Source organism: Leptodactylus fuscus, chromosome 5, assembly GCF_031893055.1.
Source record: "Leptodactylus fuscus isolate aLepFus1 chromosome 5, aLepFus1.hap2, whole genome shotgun sequence".
NCBI lineage: Eukaryota > Metazoa > Chordata > Amphibia > Anura > Leptodactylidae > Leptodactylus > Leptodactylus fuscus.
In genome coordinates, this window is record NC_134269.1 from 186,746,730 (window position 1) to 186,770,854 (window position 24,125).

The 24,125-nt window shown below is 42.3% G+C and overlaps 1 protein-coding gene across 1 annotated transcript; it reads right to left on the reverse strand.

Moving 5' to 3' along the window:
* Positions 1-731: 731 nt before the first annotated feature.
* UBLCP1 (ubiquitin like domain containing CTD phosphatase 1) lies at positions 732-22,873 on the reverse strand. The gene is made up of 10 exons (XM_075274905.1): positions 22,562-22,873; positions 20,685-20,776; positions 18,100-18,185; positions 16,965-17,080; positions 15,861-15,959; positions 14,642-14,679; positions 13,640-13,738; positions 2,712-2,828; positions 2,277-2,404; positions 732-1,217 (listed from the first exon to the last, which is right to left on the reverse strand). Exons 1-10 carry the CDS (start codon positions 22,740-22,742, stop codon positions 1,190-1,192), a joined length of 984 nt encoding a protein of 327 aa, XP_075131006.1. The 5' UTR covers positions 22,743-22,873; the 3' UTR covers positions 732-1,189.
* Between the last annotated feature and the right edge of the window lie 1,252 nt (positions 22,874-24,125).

Here is a 24,125-nt window from a genome sequence, read left to right on the forward strand (position 1 = left end):
TCAAAGGGGTTGTGCTTAGGATAGGTCAACAATATCCGATCGGTGGTGGCAGCTCACCTAGGACCTCCAACGTGCCAGGCTTCATCGGTCCCATTGCCTGTTTGTAGCTCAGTCCCATGCAAGAGATGAAATATCAAGCACAGCCACAAAACAGTCTATGACCATAGATTGTAAGGGGTGAAGAGGCCGTACTGCGCCTAACATATAATCCCAAACCTAACCCCCTTTCCTCATGCCCTGTTATGGCATATGGATGTCACAGAGGTGTCCCATGAGATATGGAACTCGTGCCGGTGCCTCTTTGATATTCACTTTAGATCTGATATTCATGGCCTATCCTCATGGGAAATTCCACAATATACTGTACTTATACACACTGGATTATCAGACATTCTGGATTACAGATTAAAGGAGTTCTCCACTACTTACTTCACCCATGTTTTATCATGGACCATCCAGGGATTTCTTGGCTGGTTCTGACCCGTGTCATGTGATTAGAACCAGCCCCCTTCCTCTTGCGTTACTTGTACTAAGATGTCTGACGTTACAATTATAATTATGTATTCAGCCAGCCGCCATAGTACAGGCAGTAGGCGAAGTGACTCGGGGCCGGGTGCTGGTTCCAGTCATGTGACCTGAGTCAAAACCAGCTCAGAAAGATGTAAGAAGTATTGTAACCTTCTAAAGAAAGCTGCATCATACACACATATGGAATAAAAAAATCTCACTGCTTTAAGGCCATGTTATATTTTATTGATATATCATTGGCATATCTCGTACTTTTTTGTAGAGATCCTCAATGTTTGGTAAATCATAGAAAGCTGCTCTGATCCGCAACTCAAAAGCAACTATAAGTGTAGAGAAAACAAATGATGGAAGCTGAAGACGAAAACAATTCCATTTACTGAGCAGTCGGTATAAAAAATATAAATAAAAATAATCAGATTTATCAAAAGTTGATCATACGCAGAAAGCACTGTGGCACGGCATCTGAATACTCTCATCATTGGTAAAGCAGGGCAAAGGAACTTCTCAAAATGAGTTTTAGGTGCTTAGTCGCTACGAACTAGAGGGGGGAAAAAAAAAAAAAAAGGAAAAATGACCCAACATTCAAGTTTTAACTCCACAGCGCGTCCATGCCGCCCCCTCCCAAGAGATCTCTTGACGTGAGGCTCATTATTACGATCCACTATTGACCTTGTTTTTTTGAGAGATATCTGCAAAGATAAGGAGAAGAAAAAGATGAGAGGAAATCTAGGCCGTGAGATTAAAGTTAAAGGGAAATCACCCATTCACCCCCGGATATTTCTGCCCCCCCCCCCCCCAATTAACCCCCAGACCCCATCCCAACGTGCCCCACCCCTCCTAATTACCCCCCCCCATACCAACCATTCCCTCTGGCACCAATAAAGCTCTTCCGACTTGTTTTAATCCAATCAGATGATGAGAAGAGGAAATTCTACATCCTACTGGAAAAGAGGAGTCGACTGTGGAGATCGCTGCCCAATATGTGTCCGCATGCCACCAACTCAGGGGAAGATGAGACCCCAAAGACTATTATACCCCAAATCAGCCCCACCACCATCCCCCCAACCCCAACTCTCTCCCCCACTTTACTTGCTTTGGCAATACCAAATATCTATTTGGACGTGCCAATAAAGCTTCTTTGATTTGATTTGAAAGGGAAACTGGTTAAAGGGGAAAGGATACTGGTTAAAAGGGTGTGGGGACAATAAGCAGATCAGAAAGTGTCCCATGGCTGGGATCAGCTGTAAGATGGGGCTAAAGCAGTCAGTAAGTGTTTTATTTCCCTGCAGCCCCACCACAGGTCAAATGAAGAATTACATATAGTGTCCATTCCAATCAATAGGTTGTGCAATCCAAGAGTGGACATGTCTTCCAGAACAAGAGACACTCTTTGTAGCCAACAGATGAAGAGTTGGGACCTTTATTATGGTGATTTCTCATGAACAATACTTATGCCTTCTACACACGTGAAAGGGTTTCCCCATGTAAGTGGAGTGGTAGTCTGTATACGTGACCAGCATTTTATTCACTTTTATGCAAATAAAATAGAAAGCAGAGTACAGCACTCCTCCAGTGTCACCACAGTGAATAGAGCAATGGTCAAGAATGTGCACCACTCAATACACAAAGGGGACACATGGGCACTCCTTGTGATCTGTGGCTGCACTCCCTGCAGCTCCTGCTATTTCTTAAGGGTTTACTAACTATTTAATACTTACCTGTACTACATATATGAGAAAAGCACTCACCTTTCCCAGTGTTTGTGGTTAAGCTCTGAGAGGTCTTCTAGTTTAGCAATTTCTTTAAGGTATTGAGACAGCTTCAATAGTTCTTTATCCTTATCCCGGTTCAAGTGTGCTTTCATGAAAGGCCTGATCTGTGCAAGAAAACAGATATGTGTAGCACTGAGATAGATACAGTAGATAGATAGATAGATAGATAGATAGATAGATAGATAGATAGATAATAGACCGATAGATGATAGATAGATAGACCGATAGATAATAGATAGATAGATAGATGTAGTTATGAGAAAGACATATAAATGGCTATAAGATATGTAGATAAAAAGACAGAAAGATAGATAGATAAGAGATAACAATACCCATATGATGAGTGACACATAACATTGCACTACCCATCAGTCTGCGTTGTATATACTGCATTCCTTTTATGTTACTAACCTTTAATCCATTCTGTGGATTCATCAGGAAATTCCTCCCAATATCATCAAACATTATGGTATTCTTCTTACTGTAGAATTCTCCATATTTGCCCCATATGACCCCAAGTGGCTTCACCTTACAAACAAATGTATGCGTTATAATGGTGAGAAGTATTAGGTCCAGCCTTTCAGTAAGTAAGAATTTACTAACAGCAAAAAGAGAAATAGCAATGAACTGAAATAATATCTGAGAAAGCTGCAGAACATTCAATATGTAACTAATATATTTATTCACTAGAAAGTGCCTTTAAAGGGGTTATGTGAGGAATAATAAAGATTTATTACTTACAGTCCCATGAAAAAGTTTGGGCACCCCTATTAATCTTAATCATTTTTAGTTCTAAATATTTTGGTATTTGCAACAGCCATTTCAGTTTGATATATCTAATAACTGATGGACACAGTAATATTTCAGGATTGAAATGAGGTTTATTGTACTAACAGAAAATGCGCAATATGCATTAAACCAAAATTTGACCGGTGCAAAAGTATGGGCACCTCAACAGAAAAGTGACATTAATATTTAGTAGATCCTCCTTTTGCAAAGATAACAGCCTCTAGTCGCTTCCTGTAGCTTTTAATCAGTTCCTGGATCCTGGATAAAGGTATTTTGGACAAACAATTCAAGTTCAGTTAAGTTAGATGGTTGCCGAGCATGGACAGCCCGCTTCAAATCATCCCACAGATGTTCAATGATATTCAGGTCTGGGGACTGGGATGGCCATTCCAGAACATTGTAATTGTTCCTCTGCATGAATGCCTGAGGATTGTTTTGGATCATTGTCTTGCTGAAATCTCCATCCCCGGCGTAACTTCAACTTCGTCACTGATTCTTGAACATTATTCTCAAGAATCTGCTGATACTGAGTGGAATCCATGCGACTCTCAACTTTAACCCCTTAAGGACACAGCCCAAAAGTATGTTAAGGACCAGGGCTGTTTTTTCAAAATTGACATTTGTCACTTTAAATGGCAGTAACTTTGAGACACTTTAACTTACACAAGTGATTTTGAGAATGTTTTCTCGTAACACATTATACTTCATGTTAGTGGTAAACACTAATCAATATTTTTGTATTTACTTATTAAAAAAAAATAGGAAATTTGATGGAAATTAGGAAAAAATTGCAATTTTCAAAATGTGATATTCTCTGCTTTTCAGGCAGATAGTCATACCACCCAAATACATGAATAAATATTATCTCCCATATCTCTGCTTTATATCGGCATCATCTTTTGATTGTATTTTAATTTATTTTGAACGTTACAAGGCTTACAAGTGTAACAGCGATTTTCCAGATTTACAAGAAATGTAACTATGTTTGTTTTGTTTGTTTGTTTTACACACTTTATTATTTTTTTTTTTTAAACTTTTTTACATTTGTGCTGTAAGCACACTAGAACCAGTGATCAGAGAGGATCACTGGTTCTATACTAACTATAGACTTGCAATACACGTGTATTGCAGTCTATAGAGGAAGCTAGCTATGCAGATGCATAGACTAGCTTCCACTCGTCCTGGCATCCAAGGGGTTAACCCTCCCCCCATCGGAGCTCACTCCGATGGGGGGAGGGATTAAGGAGCAGCGTGTAGCTGTAAATTACAGCTCACACAGACTCCTGATGCTGCCGGCAGACTGCTTTATAGCCTGGCCAAACCCCTAGGGTGCCATGATCACTATGGATCATGGCACCTTAAGGGTTAAACAGCAGGGGTCGGTGCAATCACCGTCCCTGCTGCTACAGGGGAAGCCTGGCTGTCAGATACAGCCGGCCTCCCGTGGAGATCGCACGGGCTCTGCTTCTGAGCCCGTGCAATCTCAATCACGTACAGGTACGTGGGAATGCGGGAACTAACCACATTCCCTGACGTACAGGTACGTGATTTAGCGTTAAGGGGTTAACAAGATTCCCGATGCCGGCATTGGCCACACAGCCCCAAAGCATGATGGAACCTCCACCAAATTTTACAGTGGGTAGCATGTGTTTTTCTTGGAATGCTGTTTCTTTTTGGACGCCATGCATAACGCCTTTTTTTTTTTATAACCAAACAACTCAATTTTTGTTTCCAAAATGAAGCTGCCTTGTCCAAATGTGCTTTTTCATACCTCAGGCAACTCTATTTGTGGCGTACGTGCAGAAACGGCTTCTTTCTCATCACTCTCCCATACAGCTTCTATTTGTGCAAAGTGCGCTGTATAGTTGACCGATGCACAGTGACACCATCTGCAGCAAGATGATGCTGCAGCTCTTTGGAGGTGGTCTGTGGATTGTCCTTGACTGTTCTCACCATTCTTCTTCTCTGCCTTTCTGATATTTTTCTTGGCCTGCCACTTCTGGGCTTAACAAGAACTGTCCCTGTGGTCTTCCATTTTCTTACTATGTTCCTCACAGTGGAAACTGACAGGTTAAATCTCTGAGACAGCTTTTTGTATCCTTCCGCTGAACAACTATGTTGAACAATCTTTGTTTTCAGATCATTTGAGAGTTGTTTTGAGTAGCCCATGATGCCACTCTTCAGAGGAGATTCAAATAGTAGAACAACTTGCAATTGGCCACCTTAAATACCTTTTCTCATGATTGGATACACCTGGCTATGAAGTTCAAAGCTCACTGAGGTTACAAAACCAATTGTGTGCTTCAGTAAGTCAGTAAAAAGTAGTTAGGAGTATTCAAATCAATAAAATGATAAGGGTGCCCATACTTTTGCACCGGTCAAATTTTGGTTTAATGCATATTGCGCATTTTCTGTTAGTACAATAAACCTCATTTCAATCCTGAAATATTACTGTGTCCATCAGTTATTAGATATATCAAACTGAAATGGCTGCTGCAAACACCAAAATATTTAGAACTAAAAATGATTAAGATTAATAGGGGTGCCCAAACTTTTTCATAGGACTATATATATATATATATATATATATATATATATATATATATATATATATATATATAAGCCTGTCCCCCACAGCCCAAATATTATCCTTGCACTACCTTGGGTCTGCTGGGAATAAGGCTACACTATATATTAGTAATAAAGCTTATCGATTACAGGGAACATAGTCGTAAGCTTCATTATTCCCCGGATATACCCTTTAACCCCTTCCCAATACCGGCTGTAGGTACATTAAGCTGCTCCATAGGTTGCATGTGTCAACTGTGTGAAAGCCATAAAATTGAAGCCACCATAACCATGGCAGAATTGCATTTTACCCCAATTCCAGCCCACTTTAATGTTTCATCTGGTGCATTTAAGAGGTCCTTTCATGTCCTCAGGCACGTGCAGTGTTATATACTGCCATTAAGCCAACAGTGCACTGAATTCAGCGCACTGTCGGCTTTCCCGTTATGTGCCCCGGGGAAAGCGATATCAGCACTGATCTATGCCAACTGTCAGAACGGCGTTCCTTACAGTCTATCTGGGCTATGAGGCCTGACAGTACTCGTCCACAGACTAGTACTGGGGGGTGTTCTTCAAAGCTTAGTATTATTGGCGAGCGGTAAGGAACGCCCCCTCTGACAGTACAGGGCTAAGGACGAGTACTGTCGGGGGGCGTACCTCACAGGCCAGCTACACTATCAGGAACAACCTTCTGACAGTGGGCAGAGATCAGTAACGGCATTGATATCTATTGCCTCAGCGCATATAACGGGAAAGCTGACAGCGCATTGAATTCAGCACAGTGTCAGCTTTCTAGTGGTATATAAACCACATGTGCCTGAGGACATGAAAGGTCCTCTTTAAATTATGCCGTAAAAATGGAGAAAAAAAACCCCCTCATACTGGAGGATTTTGTAAAGTTCAAAATGTCTCCTAAAACACGGATAGTGCTGTGTGTGGACTTTTAGTAGGATCAGAAACATACCTGTATAGCCGCAAAATGAAGAAACACTGCAGAGATAATCATCTGTTTAAGTTAAGTGCAAATTACCCTGCAAGTGCACAAGGGGCGGAGCCTGATTTGCCAGGTGTGCTCACAGAAAACTGCATGAGCTCAGGCTCTCCTCTAGAGTAAATCCCAAATGAACCCCTCTGGCCAGGTTTCATTTTCATTCTCTGTCTGCAGCCAAATATGGTAAATCAGGCTCCACCCCCAATGCACCTCCTAGCTAATTTGCATGTTCATTAAAAGATGACTCCCTCTGCATTGCTTCGTTGGTTTATGGCAGTCTTTCTCAAAGTGGGCGATAACGACCCTTGTGGGCGCTGGAGGCCTATAGGGGGGCAGTAAAGGGCACAGAGAAGATTGGGGGGCGTTGAAGCGGTTTAGGGGGGCGATGGCTAATTTAAAGGGGTGGTATCATAACAATGATTCTATCTATACTGCTTGTTAATGTGGATTTAAGACTTTTCCTAAATACACTGCTTCAGCAAAACTGCTTTGTTTGTCCACTATCTTACTTTATTCACTTCATTCTGGACACTAGAACCTGGCCCCCTGCTCATTGCTGAGGGAGCCACATGACGTAGCTCCCTGCTGTGTGGGGGGAGAGAGGAGGGGGGCTGAGTGTACGGAGCCAGCCTGTGTCTGCACCACACATACACATCACATACACATCACCTAGCTCCCTGCTGTGAGATAGAGGGGGGGGGGGTGTGGAATAAGTGCTGCTTTCTTATATAAAGCAGTCTAAATCCTACTGGGCTAAAGGACCTGGTCTCTCTGTTCACTAGGATAAAGCTTTATTATATAGAGCAGGCTGCTAGTGGGCAGAGGAGCCAGGTCCTTTAGGAAACTCCGTACAAGGTAAATCCAAGTCTACAGGACCTTTTGATGACATCACAGGCCCTTCAGTCATCCCATAGGATCACGCTATGTGGCGGGCGGAGCTACACGCTAATTTGGGGGTGGGGATAATTGATGCGAGCAAACAGGAAGAAAGAAGATTTTTAGGCAGCTTAGAAGGCAGATCAAACTTCATGAGGCTACCCCTTTAAAATTGTTTTTTTGCTTTTAACAAACTTTGCAGATTTGCAAATCGGTTGCAGATTACCGAACGCGGTGACTTACAGCTGTTTTTGAGTAAATTCGAGCCTGATATTAACAAACTTGTTAAAAATCATCAAATTCATCCTTCACATTAGATTAGTTTTAAAATTAAAATCGAAATGTTTGTTCTAATAACATGAATAAAAGTTTTCCTAATATTACAAAATGGTGTTTACATTACCCTCATCAGAAAGTCTTATTTTCACATGACACACATAATTTAATTATTAACATAATGACTGCGATTGTGATTCTTAAGATGTAGTAAAGTAAAAAAAATTTGGGGGGGTGCTAGAAAATAATTAATTCTCAAAGTGGGCGGTAGACAAAATAAGTTTGAGAACCTCTGGTTTATGGTCACAGCTTTGCTTCTGCTCCTATTGAAGACCCCGACATGGCACTATTATTAGTATAGAGGCAAGTTGGACCTGACAGACTCCATTTAACGTGTTACATCTGGGAAATGTCTTTAACCGGTTAAGGACCAGGCCCAAAAGTATGTTAAAGACCAGGCCTTTTTTTTTTCAAAACTGACATGTGTCACTTTAAATGGCAATAACTTTGAGACGGTTTAACTTACACAAGTGGTTTTGAGACTGTTTTTTTCGTAACACATTATACTTCATGTTAGTGGTAAATATTAATCAATATTTTTGTATTTATTTATAAAAAAACCTAGGAAATTTGATGGAAATTTGGAAAAAATTGCAATTTTCAAAATGTGAAATTCTCTGCTTTTCAGGCAGATAGTCATACCACCTAAATACATAAATAAATATTATCTCCCATATCTCTGCTTTATATCGGCATCATCTTTTGATTGTCTTTTAATTTATTTTGGATGTTACAAGGCTTACAAGTGTAACAGCGATTTTCTAGATTTGCAAGAAAATTCCCCAAACCAATTTTTTAGGGACCGCTTCAGTTCTGTAAGGAATTATAAAGGCCTGTATAATAGAAACCCCCATAAATCACCCCATTTTCAAAACTACACCCCTCAAATTATTCAAAACAGCATTTGGGATGTTTGTTAACCCTTTAAGTTTTTCATAAGATTAAAAATAATATGGAAGTGAAATTTAGACATTTCATTTTTTTTTCATTAATACATTCATTTAGACCTAAAATTAACACATTCACAAAGGGTTAAAGGAGAAAATGCATCTCACATTTTGTTATGCAATTTCTCCCTTGCACAGAAATACCCCACATGTGGGTGTAAACTGATTTTTGGGCACACGGCAGTGCATGGAAGGGAAGGAGCGACACTGGGTGTGTGAACAGCAGATTTTGCTGGAATAATTTTCAGGCACCATGCCTCATTTGCAGAGCCCCTAGAGTACCAAAACAATGGAAACCCCCCAAAAGTGACCCCATTTTAGAATCTACACCCCTCACAGAATTCATCAAGGGGTATAGTCAGCATTTTGACCCTACAGTTGTTTCACAGATTTTACTAACATTGGGATGTGTAAATGAAAAATTACTAAAATGTCACTTTATCCCCAAAGTTTTAATTTTCACAAGGGGTTAAAGGAGTAAAAGCCCCCCACAGTTTGTTAAACAATTTCTCCTGAACACGGCAATACCCCATATGTGGCCATATTTTGCTGTATGGGAACATGGCGGGGCTCAGAATGGAAGGAGCGCTATTTGGCTTTTGGATGGCAGATTTCGCTGGAATAATTTTAGGTGCCATGTCTCATTAGCAGAGCCCCTAGAGTACCAATACAGTGGAAACCCCCTAAAAGTGACCCCATTTTGGAATCTACACCCCCCACAGAACATATGAAAGGGTAGAGTGAGCATTTTGACCCTACAGCTGTTTCACAGATTTTATTAACATTGGGGCATGAAAATGAAAAATTACTTTTTTTCCAATAAACTGTCAATTTAGCCCCAAATTTTTCATTTTCACAAGAAGATAAAGGAGAAAAAGCTCCATAAAGTTCGTTAAACAATTTCTCCTGAACACAGAAATGCCCCATATGTGGTCATAATCTGCTGTATGGGAACATGGCGGGGCTCAGAATGGAAAGAGGGCTATTTGGCTTTTGAAGGACAGATTTTGCTGGAATATTTTTCAAGTCCCATGTCGCATTTGCAGAGCCCCTAAATTATCAATATAGTGGAAACCCCCTAAAAGTGACCCCATTTTGGAAACTACACCACTCATAGAATTTATCTAGGGGTATAGTGAGCATTTTGGCCTCACAGCTGTTTCACAGATTTTATTAACATTGGGACGTAAAAATGAAAAATTACTTTTTTTCCCAATGAATCGTCCATTTAGCGCCATATTTTTAATTTTACAAGTAGTTAAAGAATTAAAAGCCCCCCACAGTTTGTTACAAAATTTCTCCTGAACACAGCAGTACCCCATATGTGGCCATAATCTGCTGTATGGGTACATGGTGGGACTCAGAATGGAAAGAGAGCTATTTGGATTTTGGAGGGCAGATGTGGCTGGAATAGTTTTCAGGTGCCATGTCACATTTGCTGAGCCCCTAAAGTACCAATACAATGGAAACCCCTCAAAAGTGACCCCATTTTATAAACTACACCTGTCAAGGAATGAATCAAGGGGTATTATCATTTTGTGCCTAAAATGCTTCCAAAAAATGAATGTCCAAAATGAAAATTGAAATTTTGAAAGAAATCTGCCATTTCGGTGCCCAATACGTTGCACCCACTTTGTGTTGTCAGAGACCTGCACTCCTAAAACTATTAAGGGGCCATCCCGAGGGGCAAAAAAATATATATGTGGGTGTAAACTGCTGCTTGGGCACACAGCAGGGCTCAGAAGGGAAGGAGCACTGCGCTTTTTAGCTTTTGGGGTACAGATTTAGAGGGACTTTCTGGGGGCCATGTTCCTTTTGGAGAGACCTGGAGGTAACTGTAAACCCCATTTTGTAGGGGCAAGTTTAGGGTCTCTGCAAAAGTGTCATAGCATCCAAAAACCAAACCATCTGTGCTCCAAAAACCCAATAACCCTTCTGTGTCCGTCTGTGCCCTAATATCAGTTTATACCCACATATGACATTATGTCCGTTATCCCGGGTACACCAGTGTCATACATGTGTCATAAACTGTAGTTTGGGCACACAGCAGGGCGCAGAAGGGAAGGAGCGCTATTTTGGTTTCTGGAGCACAGTTTGGTTTTTGGACGTCACTTTTGCAAAGCCCCTGAATTGTCAATAAAGTGGAATCCGCAGACATGTCACCCCATTTTGGACACTAGCCCACTGATGGGATTTATCAAATGGAGTAGCGAGCATTTTTCACCCTTGAGTGTTGCATTTATTTAGTTTCCAGAAATGAAATCGCAACTGATAATGAGAAGTTAAAAATGAAAATTTTCCAGAGATTCGCCATTTCAGTACCCGATATGTTGTGCCCAACTTATGTCAGCAGAGACACTCCAAAAACTGGTAAGTGGGTATCCCGGGCACAACAGCTTTTAGAGCGTTCATCTCTGATACAAGTCGGGCACTACATATTACGCACTGAAATGACGTATTCCTGGAAAAATGGTCATTTTCACCTCTCACAATCAGCTTCGTATTCATTTATGGATAATAAGTTATAGCAACACTTGGGGGTTAAAATGCTCTCTGTACCCCTGGAGAAATCCTTCAGGGGTGTAGTTTCCAAAATAAGGTCTCATATCAGGGGATTCCACTTTACTGGCGTTTCAGCTCTACAAAAGTGTCATGGCATCCAAAAACCAAACCGTCTGCGCTCCAAAAACCAAATGACCCTTCTTCCCTTCTGTGTCCGGCTGTGCCCTAATATCAGTTTATTCCCACATATGACATTACGTCCGTTATCCGGGGTACACCAGTGTCATACATGTGTCATACATGTGGCATAAACTGCAGTTTGGGCGCACAGCAGGGCGCAGAAGGGAAGGAGCGCGATGAGGCTTTTGGAGTACAGATTCAGATGTTTGGTATCTGGACGCCATGTCATGTTTGTAGAGCCTGTAAGGTACCAGAAAAGTGGATTCCCCAAAGGAGTGACCCCATTTTGAAAACTGCACCCCTCAAAGAATGTATCAGGGGGTGTAGTGAGTATTAGTATCCCAGACGTGACTGCACAGCGGATGGCGAAGAGGGAATATATAAGCTGTGCGGAGAACATTGCAAACACCAAATTCCCTACTATGTCCCAGTAGCTCCTATGATTGGGGGAGTCACTCTGGGGTCACTTTGGGGGTCACTTCTGGTATCTGTTCCCTCATAAGCTGTAAATCTGGGGTGTCCCCTGATATTCGCTCACACTGCTTATATATTCCCTTCCTGACGCCGCCAGTTGTATTCTAATAATTTGGCGATTTGGGGTTTTTTTGTCTTCACATTGGTAGATGCTATATTTTCTTTATTCTTTTGGTGACGCGGCCATATAAGGGCTTGTTGTTTGCGGGATGTGATGTATTTTGTAATGACACCATTTTTGGGGTGCCTACAACATACTGAATACATTTTATTAACTCTTTCTTGCTGGATTTAAAAAAAAAATAAAAAAATAAAAAAATCCTGGCATTGAGTTGTACCCTTTAAATTTTGCGCCATGCAGCGTACAGTATAAGTAACATGTTCCCTTTATTCTGCAGGTCGGTACGGTTACGGCGATACCTCATTTATAGTATTTTTTTATGCGATACTAATTCTGCAGAACAAAAACACATTTGGGGACATAAATCAGTGATTTTTGCATCGCCATCTTCTGAGAGGCGTAACATTTTTATTTTTCGGTTGACAGTGTTGGTTGAGGGCTTATTTTTTGCGGGACAACCTGCGCTTTTTATTGGTACTGTTGTGGGGTGCATATGATTTTTTGATCACTTTTTATAGCATATTTTGTAAGGTGATATGGTGAAAAATCATTACTTCCGGCGGGTTTTTTCGGTTTTTTTTTTCAGATGTACACCGTATACATTAAATATTATTTCAGTTTTATTGTACAGGTTGTTACGGACGCGACGATACCAAATATGCATTGTTTTTATTAATTTTTAGTACTTTTTTTATATAATTCATTTTGTATAGAGAAAAAGGGATTTTTGGGCTTTATAACTTTATTACTTTTTTCATACACTTTATTTTTTTTTTAAACTTTTTTTTTTTAACTTTTTCATGTGTCCCTTTAGGACACTTGAATCAGTTGATGCTTTGATGAAAGCATCAACTGATTCTGTATAGTAGCTTGCAGGACACAAGCCTGCTCGTGTCCTGCAAGCTGCAGAGGAAGTGAGACACATCGCTCACTTCCTCCATCGGTCGGCAGGATCAACCAGGTATGTGGGGGCTCCGGTAGTCTGGGGTCACTGGCCAGACCCCAGACTACCTTTTACTGACATCGGCACCCCCCGAACTCGCCGCGGGGGGTGCCGATCACCTTCAATTGCCGGCGGATCCCTTTCGATCGCGCCGTGATGTTTCACGGCACGATCGAAAGGGTTAAAACGTTCAGTCGAAACTGAGTCCGACTGAACGTTGTTGAGGGGGTGGTTAGGTGTCAGTAACACCTAACCCCTGACCTCCCCCCGCCCCACCCCCTGCCTAGTGAGTCTCTGAAGACCGGCCGTAAACTTACAATCGGCTGGTCTTAGAGACCAGGACTGCTGGCCGTAAATTTACGGCCAGCGGTCCTTAACCGGTTAAATAATTGGTGAATAATAACAAGTATGGCGCCTTTAGTTCCACCAACTTTTCAGGCTAATGGGAAATAAAGCTAAAAACTCAGGGACACCATTGTTTTTGTCATTGGATGTAAAGCTCTGACGGCAGGCTTCATGGTCTGAGGGTAAAGGCTGGAATGTCTTATTGTTATTTATAGGAAGAGATAAGATGTTACAGAAGGTGTTACCCGAATCCTGACATGTGCTTACATCAATGAGGCCTCTTCTGGGTGTGTGCACTGTGATCATAGCCGCACTGTCCAACATGAAAGTGATCTTGTAACTGGCGTTTGTGCTGACGCCCAACTCCTAGATTAAAAAAAACAAGACAAAGTGGGATTACCAATAAAAGAAAAATTAAGTATCGCATCAGGCTGTATTTTAAGTGCACAAAATGCATCAGAAATAATAAAGGGTTTTTATGACCCCATTACAAATTTTATACTAATAGCTGAGCTGTGGAGGACCCCACACAGATCAGGTATTTCAGCAGCCTCCAGGTACCGGAAGCTGCTGCAGTAGATGGGGAGCAGATCTAGTAATAGGAAACGTGCTGCAGCAAGATCCACTGTATAGTGGTGACCCTGGGGACTGCAGATCCAGTCCTATTACTTCAATAGGAGAAGACTGCATCTGCTACCAGTACCTGGAGCCTGCCGGAACAGCTGATCTTTGCTGGGTGCGGGTGTCAGACTCCCTCAGATCACATAGTGGTGACAGCTAAGCTCAATATAGGCGAGTAGTGACATTTCATCCAGCTGTAGAGTATTCCTATTTATGACAGGTGGGGGGGGGGTCTGACTTTTGGGACCACTGATTATGAGTAATAATGTGTTGTAGTACTAGTTTAGCCCTGAACCCCCTTTACTGTTTTTTCTAGCACACTGGTACCCTGGCCAGGACACAACCCAGAGCCCATCGGGGAGCCTGGTATGCTGCTAGTAGCTACAAACATTTTTCATAAGAGAGATCCATTGTCCGGTAGGCCCACCAGAGTATCAGGGGATCCCCCGAGGAGGCTCAGGCTCTAACACAATAATGGTCCAGCAGAAGACACCCAAATTTGAAGGGTACTATGGTCTATTTACTAGGTGTTGTTGGATGTGAGCCCCAAGAATCATTTTATCTGGTGGGATCAAGGACCTCAGACTGATACTGCAGTGGTTGGCATACGATACGCCTATGAAACTGATGTAAAACTCTGCAGCTCACCTTCATTTTGGCTTCTATCCATTTCATGCTGGTTGCCGCTATAAAATGGAAGAGAAAAATAAATACTCAAAAAGGTAATAATCATGTACAGAGAACAATACTAATATACATACAGTATGTACTATAGATATGTGTGTAAAACTATTTACTAGATAAAACAATAATAGGACTCGCTTCTATTAGTCAAAGCAGAATAACAGTGCAAAGAACAGAGGTCCAATATTAAAGAAGACCTTTTACCACTTCCAGGTCCAGCTCTTTACATTCTTTACTAACCAGCCCTGCATTGATTCCGGCACAGTTGAGATTTTTTTTTCTAGCCCCCACCATTCCCGAGCAATTATTGCAGTTAGTTTTGTTGCCTGATATACTATTTAGACTCTGTACTGTCAGGAAGGCGGTGTCAGGCAGGAGCAGAGAAGGGGGTGTGACTCTGAGCTCTGACACTGGCTGCTTCTGATTGGTGCTCTGAATCATGTCCCCTTGCTGACACCACCCTTCTTTCATTACAGAGCTTACATAGCACATCAGACATCAAAACTAACTGTGCTTGTTGCTCAGAAACTAGGGGGATAGAGAGAAAATTTAAGAAAAGAAAAATCCAACTGTGCTGGAATTAGTGGAGCCTTGAATTGGAGGTGATGAAAGGTCAGAAGCACTCCGAAAATGAGCCTGCGGCTTTATTGTACAGTTATGTGCTCTCCTGTGGAGCACTGACCTCCTCTGTTGCACACACTACAGTAGATTTACTAAGCAAAATGCATCAGATATCTGGCATTATTTGCACCAAAAGCTGCCTTTGCCACATTTATCAATTGTTTTACACATTTTTTATGACTTGTGGGATGAGCTAAATTGCAACTTGTGCCAAAAATGAACCCATAATTTTCCACATTTTTTGTCCTAATCTAAGCCAACTAATAAATGGTATAACATTAGACTAGACAGTCTAATAATGGGCCAGATGTCTCAAGCAGCGTTAGTAACTAACAGAGTTTAAGAATGTCTAGTCTAGGTTTTCACTGTCTAAAACTTAGTACTAGTAAATGCGCCCCAGTGCATATATTACATTCAGATCAAGGCTCTAATATATTTGCCTTTGTGCACAATTTCAATTTTTTTTTTACTGGAGTGCTTTTACCCAATATTAAGGATAGTTCATAACTATCAAAGTCCCAGAAACCCCTTCAACTTCACTAGTAAGATATATAGGACTTACACCATATTACTATATCATAATCTTCATAAGCAGAGGTAAGAAATTCATGTAGGTATGGCCTCATAAGCTCCAGTCCCGTTTCTGCACATGATCGGTGGTCTAAAGGATTAAAGGAAGAAATGAAGACTGCAAAACATCACAATGTCCCTTGTCTAAATGTAGTGTCAACTGCACATCCACTCCATTAAAAGTCTTTGGGACTGATAGAGATAGCAAGATATCTTCGGCAGTTCCATAGGAGCAAACCTGTACATATGGGGACATGAGTGCCTCGTTCTTGTGATTAGTGGGGGGTTTCACCTATTAGATTCTCAATGATCAGACACTCATCATGGTCTCTAGCAATAAGTGATAAGTGTTGATTTTGGAACAAACCACTTAAATGGGGTCTCTTAACACTTACTTCCTTTCGGTTGGGGGATTTTGTAGTGGACACATGATTGGAACCAGCACCCCGTCCCCAAGCCCTCACCTTTCCTCTTCCATGTTCACAGGTAGACTATAGTAAAGCCAGCTACCTGAGAAGTGAGAGGAGGCAAACTACTCAGGGGCTGGGTGCTGGTTCCGATCACACAAACCAGCCCTGGACCCCTAACTATAGTACCTAAAAGACCACAACTCAGTGTAAAAAGAATCCCTGGACAACCAGTCTAAGAGCTCATGCAGACTCCCATATTAAGGTGAATTCTCATTTGTTTGTCGCAGATTTGTTGCAGAAATTTCTGCAACGAAAATCTGTTCCATTCATCTGACTGGGTGTGAGTCCGCACAAGCACATTATTTTCTCCTAGCCCCATTCAGATTTGCCAAAATGTCTGCTACAGATCTTCTAGGAGTGAATTCACATTTGCAAATCCATTTTGTAATGCATCTTCCATTCATATACAAGGGACTTATACTATAACTCTGTTCCTCCAACTTCAGGGTTTTTCACCAATTTATTCCATACAAAAAAATTGTCACCTTCTCCATTAGACTCTGAATGTGAGGAGGTATTCTCAGTACACATGGCACCCAACAGAGAACCTGTGTGACCCTGTACTAAGGAATACTGTGAACTTGCGGCCTAAATATGAGGACAACATAAAGTGACGACATACTAACCAAACAAAGTGTAGTCGACGTCTAGCACCAGCAGTTTCTTCCCTTCTCTGGGGGGATTCAGGACCTCTACCTTGTAGTCTTTGACACGACGTGAAATCTTGGCCAGATTTTCTTCTCTAAAAAGAACACCACATTGGTGAAGGTGGCTCACAGAAGACTTATCCTCTTTCCTACCCTGTATGGGGCTGCCAGGACGATAATCTCCAGAAGCCCCATAGAAGTGAATGGAGCACCGGACACACAAGTGCACTGACGCTCCATTCACAAGGAGGATTTGTGGTTCTTTCAGTCCCCCATTCTCCTGATAACTGGGGGACCCAGCGGTCGTACACTTATGCTCTATCCACTGGACAGGGGATAAGTGTTCTTAATGCCACAACAGCTTTAAACGGGATTCTGGGATTGTTGATGACCTATCCTTAGGATAGCTCATCAATATCAGATTGAAAGGGGTCTGACATCTGGGACCCCCACAGAGGAGCTGATGCTGCTACCATTTTACAGGCCTTATTTGCAATTCAGTCCATGGGGTGAATGGCGCCTGTCCTCTCAGCTGGCATGTATCGGTAAAATGTACAATTAAAAGCAAAGGGAAGGCAAAACAAAAACGACCCAAAATCCACACATTATGCATGTTTACGGCTGCAGCACATGTAATATACGTACATAGGTACTGGGTTACAAGCTTGATAGGTGCTAGAATGGAGTGGGTAACACAAGCTGCTGCCTGGTATGCCGTACATCCAGTAGGTGCATCCTGTGACATATGGTCTGTAAGTATCATGTAAGTGTCATCGGAGGTCAGGAATGGAAGCCCCCCATAGAGGTGAATGCACAGAATGCACTCAGAGTCACCCTCACATGACACACACGGTTACTCAGAAGGCACCACCTGGTGTATCCACATCAAACCAGGTAGGTTAGGGCTGCATATAGGAGAGATATAGCTATTCTTTACTTCATCCATGCACCGAGACTCCAGGTGTGTTAGCTGTGACTCAACAAACACAACCAAAACTGAGGCGGCGCCCCCTACTGGATCCACAACACACCTTATTTTAAACCACTCTTTGTTGATATTATTGTACTAAAACTAGACTTTCAAAGGGTTAAAAATGGAAGCCCTAAGACGTACCGATTTTCCACCTCCACAACCTCCTCTTCAATGTCGAAGTCATTGACGACATCATCGTTGTCTGGTGGAGGAGCCAGCACATCTTCCTGCAAGAAACCAAAGAATGAGCCATACTAAGTAGTTAGTAGAGGGAAAAATCTCAGGATAAGAAGGTAAGTGATGTCAACAGAATACAGAAAATGGCCCCTCAGTGAATTGGGAAAGAAAAGGGCTAGAGATGAGCGAACACTGTTCGGATCATCCGTTCCGAACAGCATGCTCCCATAGAAATGAATGGAAGCACCTGGCATGGCGACCGGCCGCCGGCAAAGTGTACGTGCCAGGTGCTTCCATTCATTTCTATGGGAGCGTGCTGTTCGGAACGGCTGATCCGAACAGTGTTCGCTCATCTCTAAAAAGGGCTACTACCCATCTGTATACACTGATGGCTACTGAAGGTTACTACAGGCAACGGAACTTCCCACCGCTGCATCCCCGGCTCACCACATCATGGGAACAAATAGGAAATTAGTCTTCATTTCCATCGAGTGCAACAATTCTCCGACCCATTATACATCATCCAATACGAATATTAATAAGATCAATTGTAGACTCTCTATTTGCAACCAGAATACCGAGATCCTGTGCTATGTGTATGAGAACGAGACGAGAGAGGGTATCAGATATGAGTGAGAGAGATGATCAAATAAAATGGGATGAAAATTGATCAAGACTTATGTTATACATGCCAAGCCTTCCTGTGTACAGTAGTGAAATGCATCTCTGGCCCTCCAGGCTCCCGAAAAATCGAGTCTGCGCCAAATTATGATTTAATGTAAATTCTACTAATTTGCCAGCTCTGTCCGCTTTTCAGAAAAATTGGGTAAGTGTAGTGTAAAATGTCAAAACGTAACTCGTTTCAACCGAGTTCATATGACAATGTGATCACAATGAAACGTGCAAATCAAAGAACGCATGTTATCCAAATAATTTGTGCACCTTTTTTCGAGATATATAGGACTTTATTTAATGTCATTTTTATTTTTGAAAGTTTTTTCCTTATTTTTTAATATATGAACAAATGTAAAAAAAGAAAAAAAGTTAGAGGAAATCTTTTATCATTGAGCTCCCTATAAGACCATAATCGACCTCACGACATTGGAACCTACTCAAGTATAAGCCGACCCGAATATAAGCCGAGGCCCCTAATTTTGCCACAAAAAACTGGGAAAACTTATTGACTCGAGTATAAGCCTAGGGGGGAAAATGCAGCAGCTACTGGAAAATTTCAAAAATTAAAATGGTCAGAGATTTTGGTTGCAGTAGTTGTAGTCTGTCTGTCTGCCCCTTCCCTAAGCTTGAGGATTCCCCCCCCCACTTGGAATTCAGCCTGGCTGAATATAGGGTATCTGCAGTGCTCCTATTAACCCCTTCCCGACGGAACAGGAGCACTACAGATACCCTATATTCAGTAGACCGGGCACTTTCAGACACAGGGATACCTAATGTGTATGTTTCATAGTAATATAGTAATTTTCTACTTTGAAATGTATTCTAGGGAAAGGAGTGATTTACAACTTTTTAAAAAAAAATTTTTAAAGCTTCTTTTTTTCCCACTATTTTATGGGAGATTCTATACATTGGTTCTGGTTCTATACATACGTTTTCTGGTTCCCCCTCCAGTGTTTTTGATACTTATGACCTATCCACATAATGGATCATCAGTATATGATCCATAGATGATTTAGCTGCTTGAAAGTGCTGGAAGCTACAGAGATGTATGTAGAACAAGGAAGCAACTCTGCTCCTTTTCTAGTAATAGGCACAGTGTGAGGTCTGGGTGTCATTCACTGCCACATCCACTGTATATTGGTGGCGCTGTCCACTGTACAGTGGTGGCACTACCCACTGCCTGCTCTCTACCCATTATCTGAGTAGGAGCTGATCCCAGCTACATACATCTACATAGCTTACAGCGTCCTGATGCAGTCAGATCAGCTGATCAGAGTGAGGTCTGGGATTTGAAGTTCCACCAATCACATAAATGGATATCCTATGAATAAGTCATCTGTATAAAACCCAAGGGCCCCTTCAACCTTTTCTTGGCCCCATTGAAAGCCAGCTACAGTATGCTGGCTCTATCTGCAGCAACAACTATCCTGTGTATCCTAGACTTGCAGGTCAGAATGTATTGGTATTGCTATCACTACTGTCTATAAAGGTTGAGACTCCTCAGTAGTTGATACCTTTTTTAATGGCTAGCAAAAAATGATGACAGATTGTAAGCTTTCAGGACTACTCAGGTCCCTTCATCAGGCATGGTATTACACAATATCTGAATATACCATGCCTGATGAAGGGACCTGAGTAGTCCTGAAAGCTTACAATCTGTCATCATTTTTTGTTAGCCATTATAAAAGGTATCAACTAGTGAAGACTCTCAATCTTTACATTGCATATCCACTGGCTAATACAGTACAAAGATATATTTTTTCTTATACTGTCTTATAAAGTCACATATGTGAGGACTGTGAGACAATGGAGTAAAGTTTTGTTTCACAGTCCACACACAGGGGATACAGAAGTGTAAAGCAGAATATATTTACCAGACTCTCCTCCCGAGTTCCCATCATCATAATCTTCGTATTTGGTTTCAGCTTCAGGACCCCCAGTTTCACGCTGTTATCCGCTGGTTTACCTGTAAGGTATAACAAACCAAATACATGAGTATACTGGAAATGTGAACGAACATAGCTCTATATATACCTCTATAGCTACAATAATCCCAAGAACACCACAACACCAGTAAGGGGCTGGCTAACCATCTGGCAACACGTGGTCACCACCTGTGAATACTTTTCTCCAGACCCAAGTTGCCCCCTATTATGATTCAGATTTGTAATAACATTTCTACTGGTGATCATAGAGCTCATGACTAAACCTACAAATCACCAGATTTTATGAATTCTGAGAAAATGCAGAACTATGAATGAAGCTCTGGACAATAATCTAGACACGGTAAGTAACACAAGTGAACAAACTTTCTGAACAGAGTTGTATAGTTTGTTAATATATATATAGTCTATCATGTCGGGGTTATATACTGCAGGGAATTTATTGAGACTAGACTTTTCTAAAGTCCTCGACTGATGCCCCTAAATTGTTAAGTGCATTCGGTCTCAGCGCATTGCCCTGTGGCATAGACTTCATGTATAACTCATTCCAGATTTTTGGAACAAGTTAAAATAAATTTATTTGGCCAAGGGGCCCCTACTCCAGCCAAAAGTGAGACCCCAAACAACAAGGCACTTCTTTGGCACAAGAAAGGGCAATGCACCAAAGATATGCCACATTAACACCCATCTACGCAAGATGGAAAGAAAGGGCAGAGAATGTTTACAGTTTTTTTGGGGGGTGGGGGGAGCAGCTGATCCAGCCAATTGTTTGGGAGTAAGGTCTGTACCCTTGATTGAGTGGCAAGGAGTAGTTTGTCCACCCACTGGTTAAGAAGAACAACAATACACTGGCAGGTGGGGAGAGCAGTCGGCCTGGCCACTGGTGGAAGGAAGAGCAGTCAGTCTATTGGGGGGTAGGAAGAAGTAGATGGTCCATCCACAGTTAGGGGATGGGAATACTGCTGGACCAAACACTGGTCTGACAACGGTGGAGTGAGCAGTCAGTGCAACCACTTGTGGAAGGAAGAGCAGTCAGTCCATCCACTGGCCTGGGGAGGGAAGAGGCTAAAGGAGCAGTCAGACCATTCAATGGTCTTAGGGGAAGGGGAGTATCTGGTTCATCTACAGTTAAGGGAGTCACTGGTTTAGGAGAAAGGGGGAGCAACCAGCCAAGACACTGGCTTTATGGAAGGAGGGGGGCACAGACAATCACTATGTAGTGGGTGTCTAGTTGGTTACGTGGGACATGGGGTAGCCAGAATTCAGTGTTTGGGAGGGTCTTAGTCAGTGATAGCTTGATGGGGGGGTACAACCTGTAATTTGGGGTGCAGGGGTATACTGGTTTCACATCACTTGTTTATGTTGGGGTTGGGCATCCACTAAATACTTATTTCGGGGGCCCAACTAGCGATTTATTTTTTTTGTAACGAATGGAGAACGGAGCTGGGGGGCAAGAAGGGACGCCAACCAGTGAGCAGTTATTTATTGGAAGGGGGCAGTGAGTGATCACTTTTTAGGGAGGATGAGGGTCAGAACTGGGAGGAAAAAGGGGAACCGGCCTTTGATCAGTTATTTATTGGGATGGAGCGGCCACTGATCACTTATTGGGGGCCCATGACCCCTGGTTTGAGGTGCAGATCTGCTGAAGGTTTCACATATTGACTTTCGCCTGTGGTCACTTCTCTGTCACTGACAGGTTCCCACCACCTCCATTCTCAGGATCAGTGAGGTTCCCACATTAGGAGTGATCCCGTGGGTGCTCATTCATATCCTGGGGCACTAGGACCGGGGGCAGCGCCTCCTCTCACCCTTGTATTTCAGGCCCAGCAGTTTCTGGCGCTCCGGCAGGACCCCGGTGAGGCTCTTCAGGGAATGCTTCAGATCCATCACCGTGTCCTCCTCGGTCAGGGCAGACAGCGGGAACTCCTGGCCGCCCCATTTGATGATGAGAGATAGAGTCATCGCCTTGGAATCGGGGCACCCGGCCATGTCAGACAATGTCCTGTATCGAGGGGCGCTACACCATCAGAGCCGGCCGCCTAGACACCCACAAGGGTCACTCCATGAAAGAGCCGGCACCGGCGCCTCAACACAACAACACAGCCAGACACAGCGGAAATGACGTGGAGTGACGTCCGACTGCGTCAGCAACTGCAGTGGCCAGTCGTCAAGGTAACACTTCCTGAAACTTGCCAGCTGCTAACACGTGACCTGCTCCAGCTGTGCTCTACCACTACATGCCCCAGATAGCACCAGGCTGATAATACACAGTGACGTCACAGTATAGGGATAGTATACACAGTGACGTCACAGTATAGGGATAGTATACACAGTGATGTCACAGTACAGGGATAATATACACAGTGATGTCACAGTACAGGGATAGTATACACAGTGATGTCACAGTACAGGGATAATACACACAGTGATGTCACAGTACAGGGATAATACACACAGTGATGTCACAGTACAGGGATAATACACACAGTGATGTCACAGTACAGGGATAATATACACAGTGATGTCACAGTATAGGGATAGCATACACAGTGACTTCACAGTACAGGGATAGTATACACAGTGATGTCACAGTATAGGGATAGTATACACAGTGACGTCACAGTATAGGGATAGTATACACAGTGACGTCACAGTATAGGGATAGTATACACAGTGATGTCACAGTACAGGGATAATATACACAGTGATGTCACAGTACAGGGATAGTATACACAGTGATGTCACAGTACAGGGATAATACACACAGTGATGTCACAGTACAGGGATAATACACACAGTGATGTCACAGTACAGGGATAATACACACAGTGATGTCACAGTACAGGGATAATATACACAGTGATGTCACAGTATAGGGATAGCATACACAGTGACTTCACAGTACAGGGATAGTATACACAGTGATGTCACAGTATAGGGATAGTATACACAGTGACGTCACAGTACAGGGATAGTATACACAGTGATGTCACAGTATAGGGATAGTATACACAGTGACGTCACAGTATAGGGATAGTATACACAGTGATGTCACAGTACAGGGATAGTATACACAGTGATGTCACAGTATAGGGATAGTATACACAGTGATGTCACAGTACAGGGATAGTATACACAGTGATGTCACAGTACAGGGATAGTATACACAGTGATGTCACAGTACAGGGATAATATACACAGTCATGTCACAGTATAGGGATAGTATACACAGTCATGTCACAGTACAGGGATAATACACACAGTCATGTCACAGTATAGGGATAGTATACACAGTCATGTCACAGTACAGGGATAATACACACAGTGATGTCACAGTACAGGGATAATACACACAGTGATGTCACAGCACAG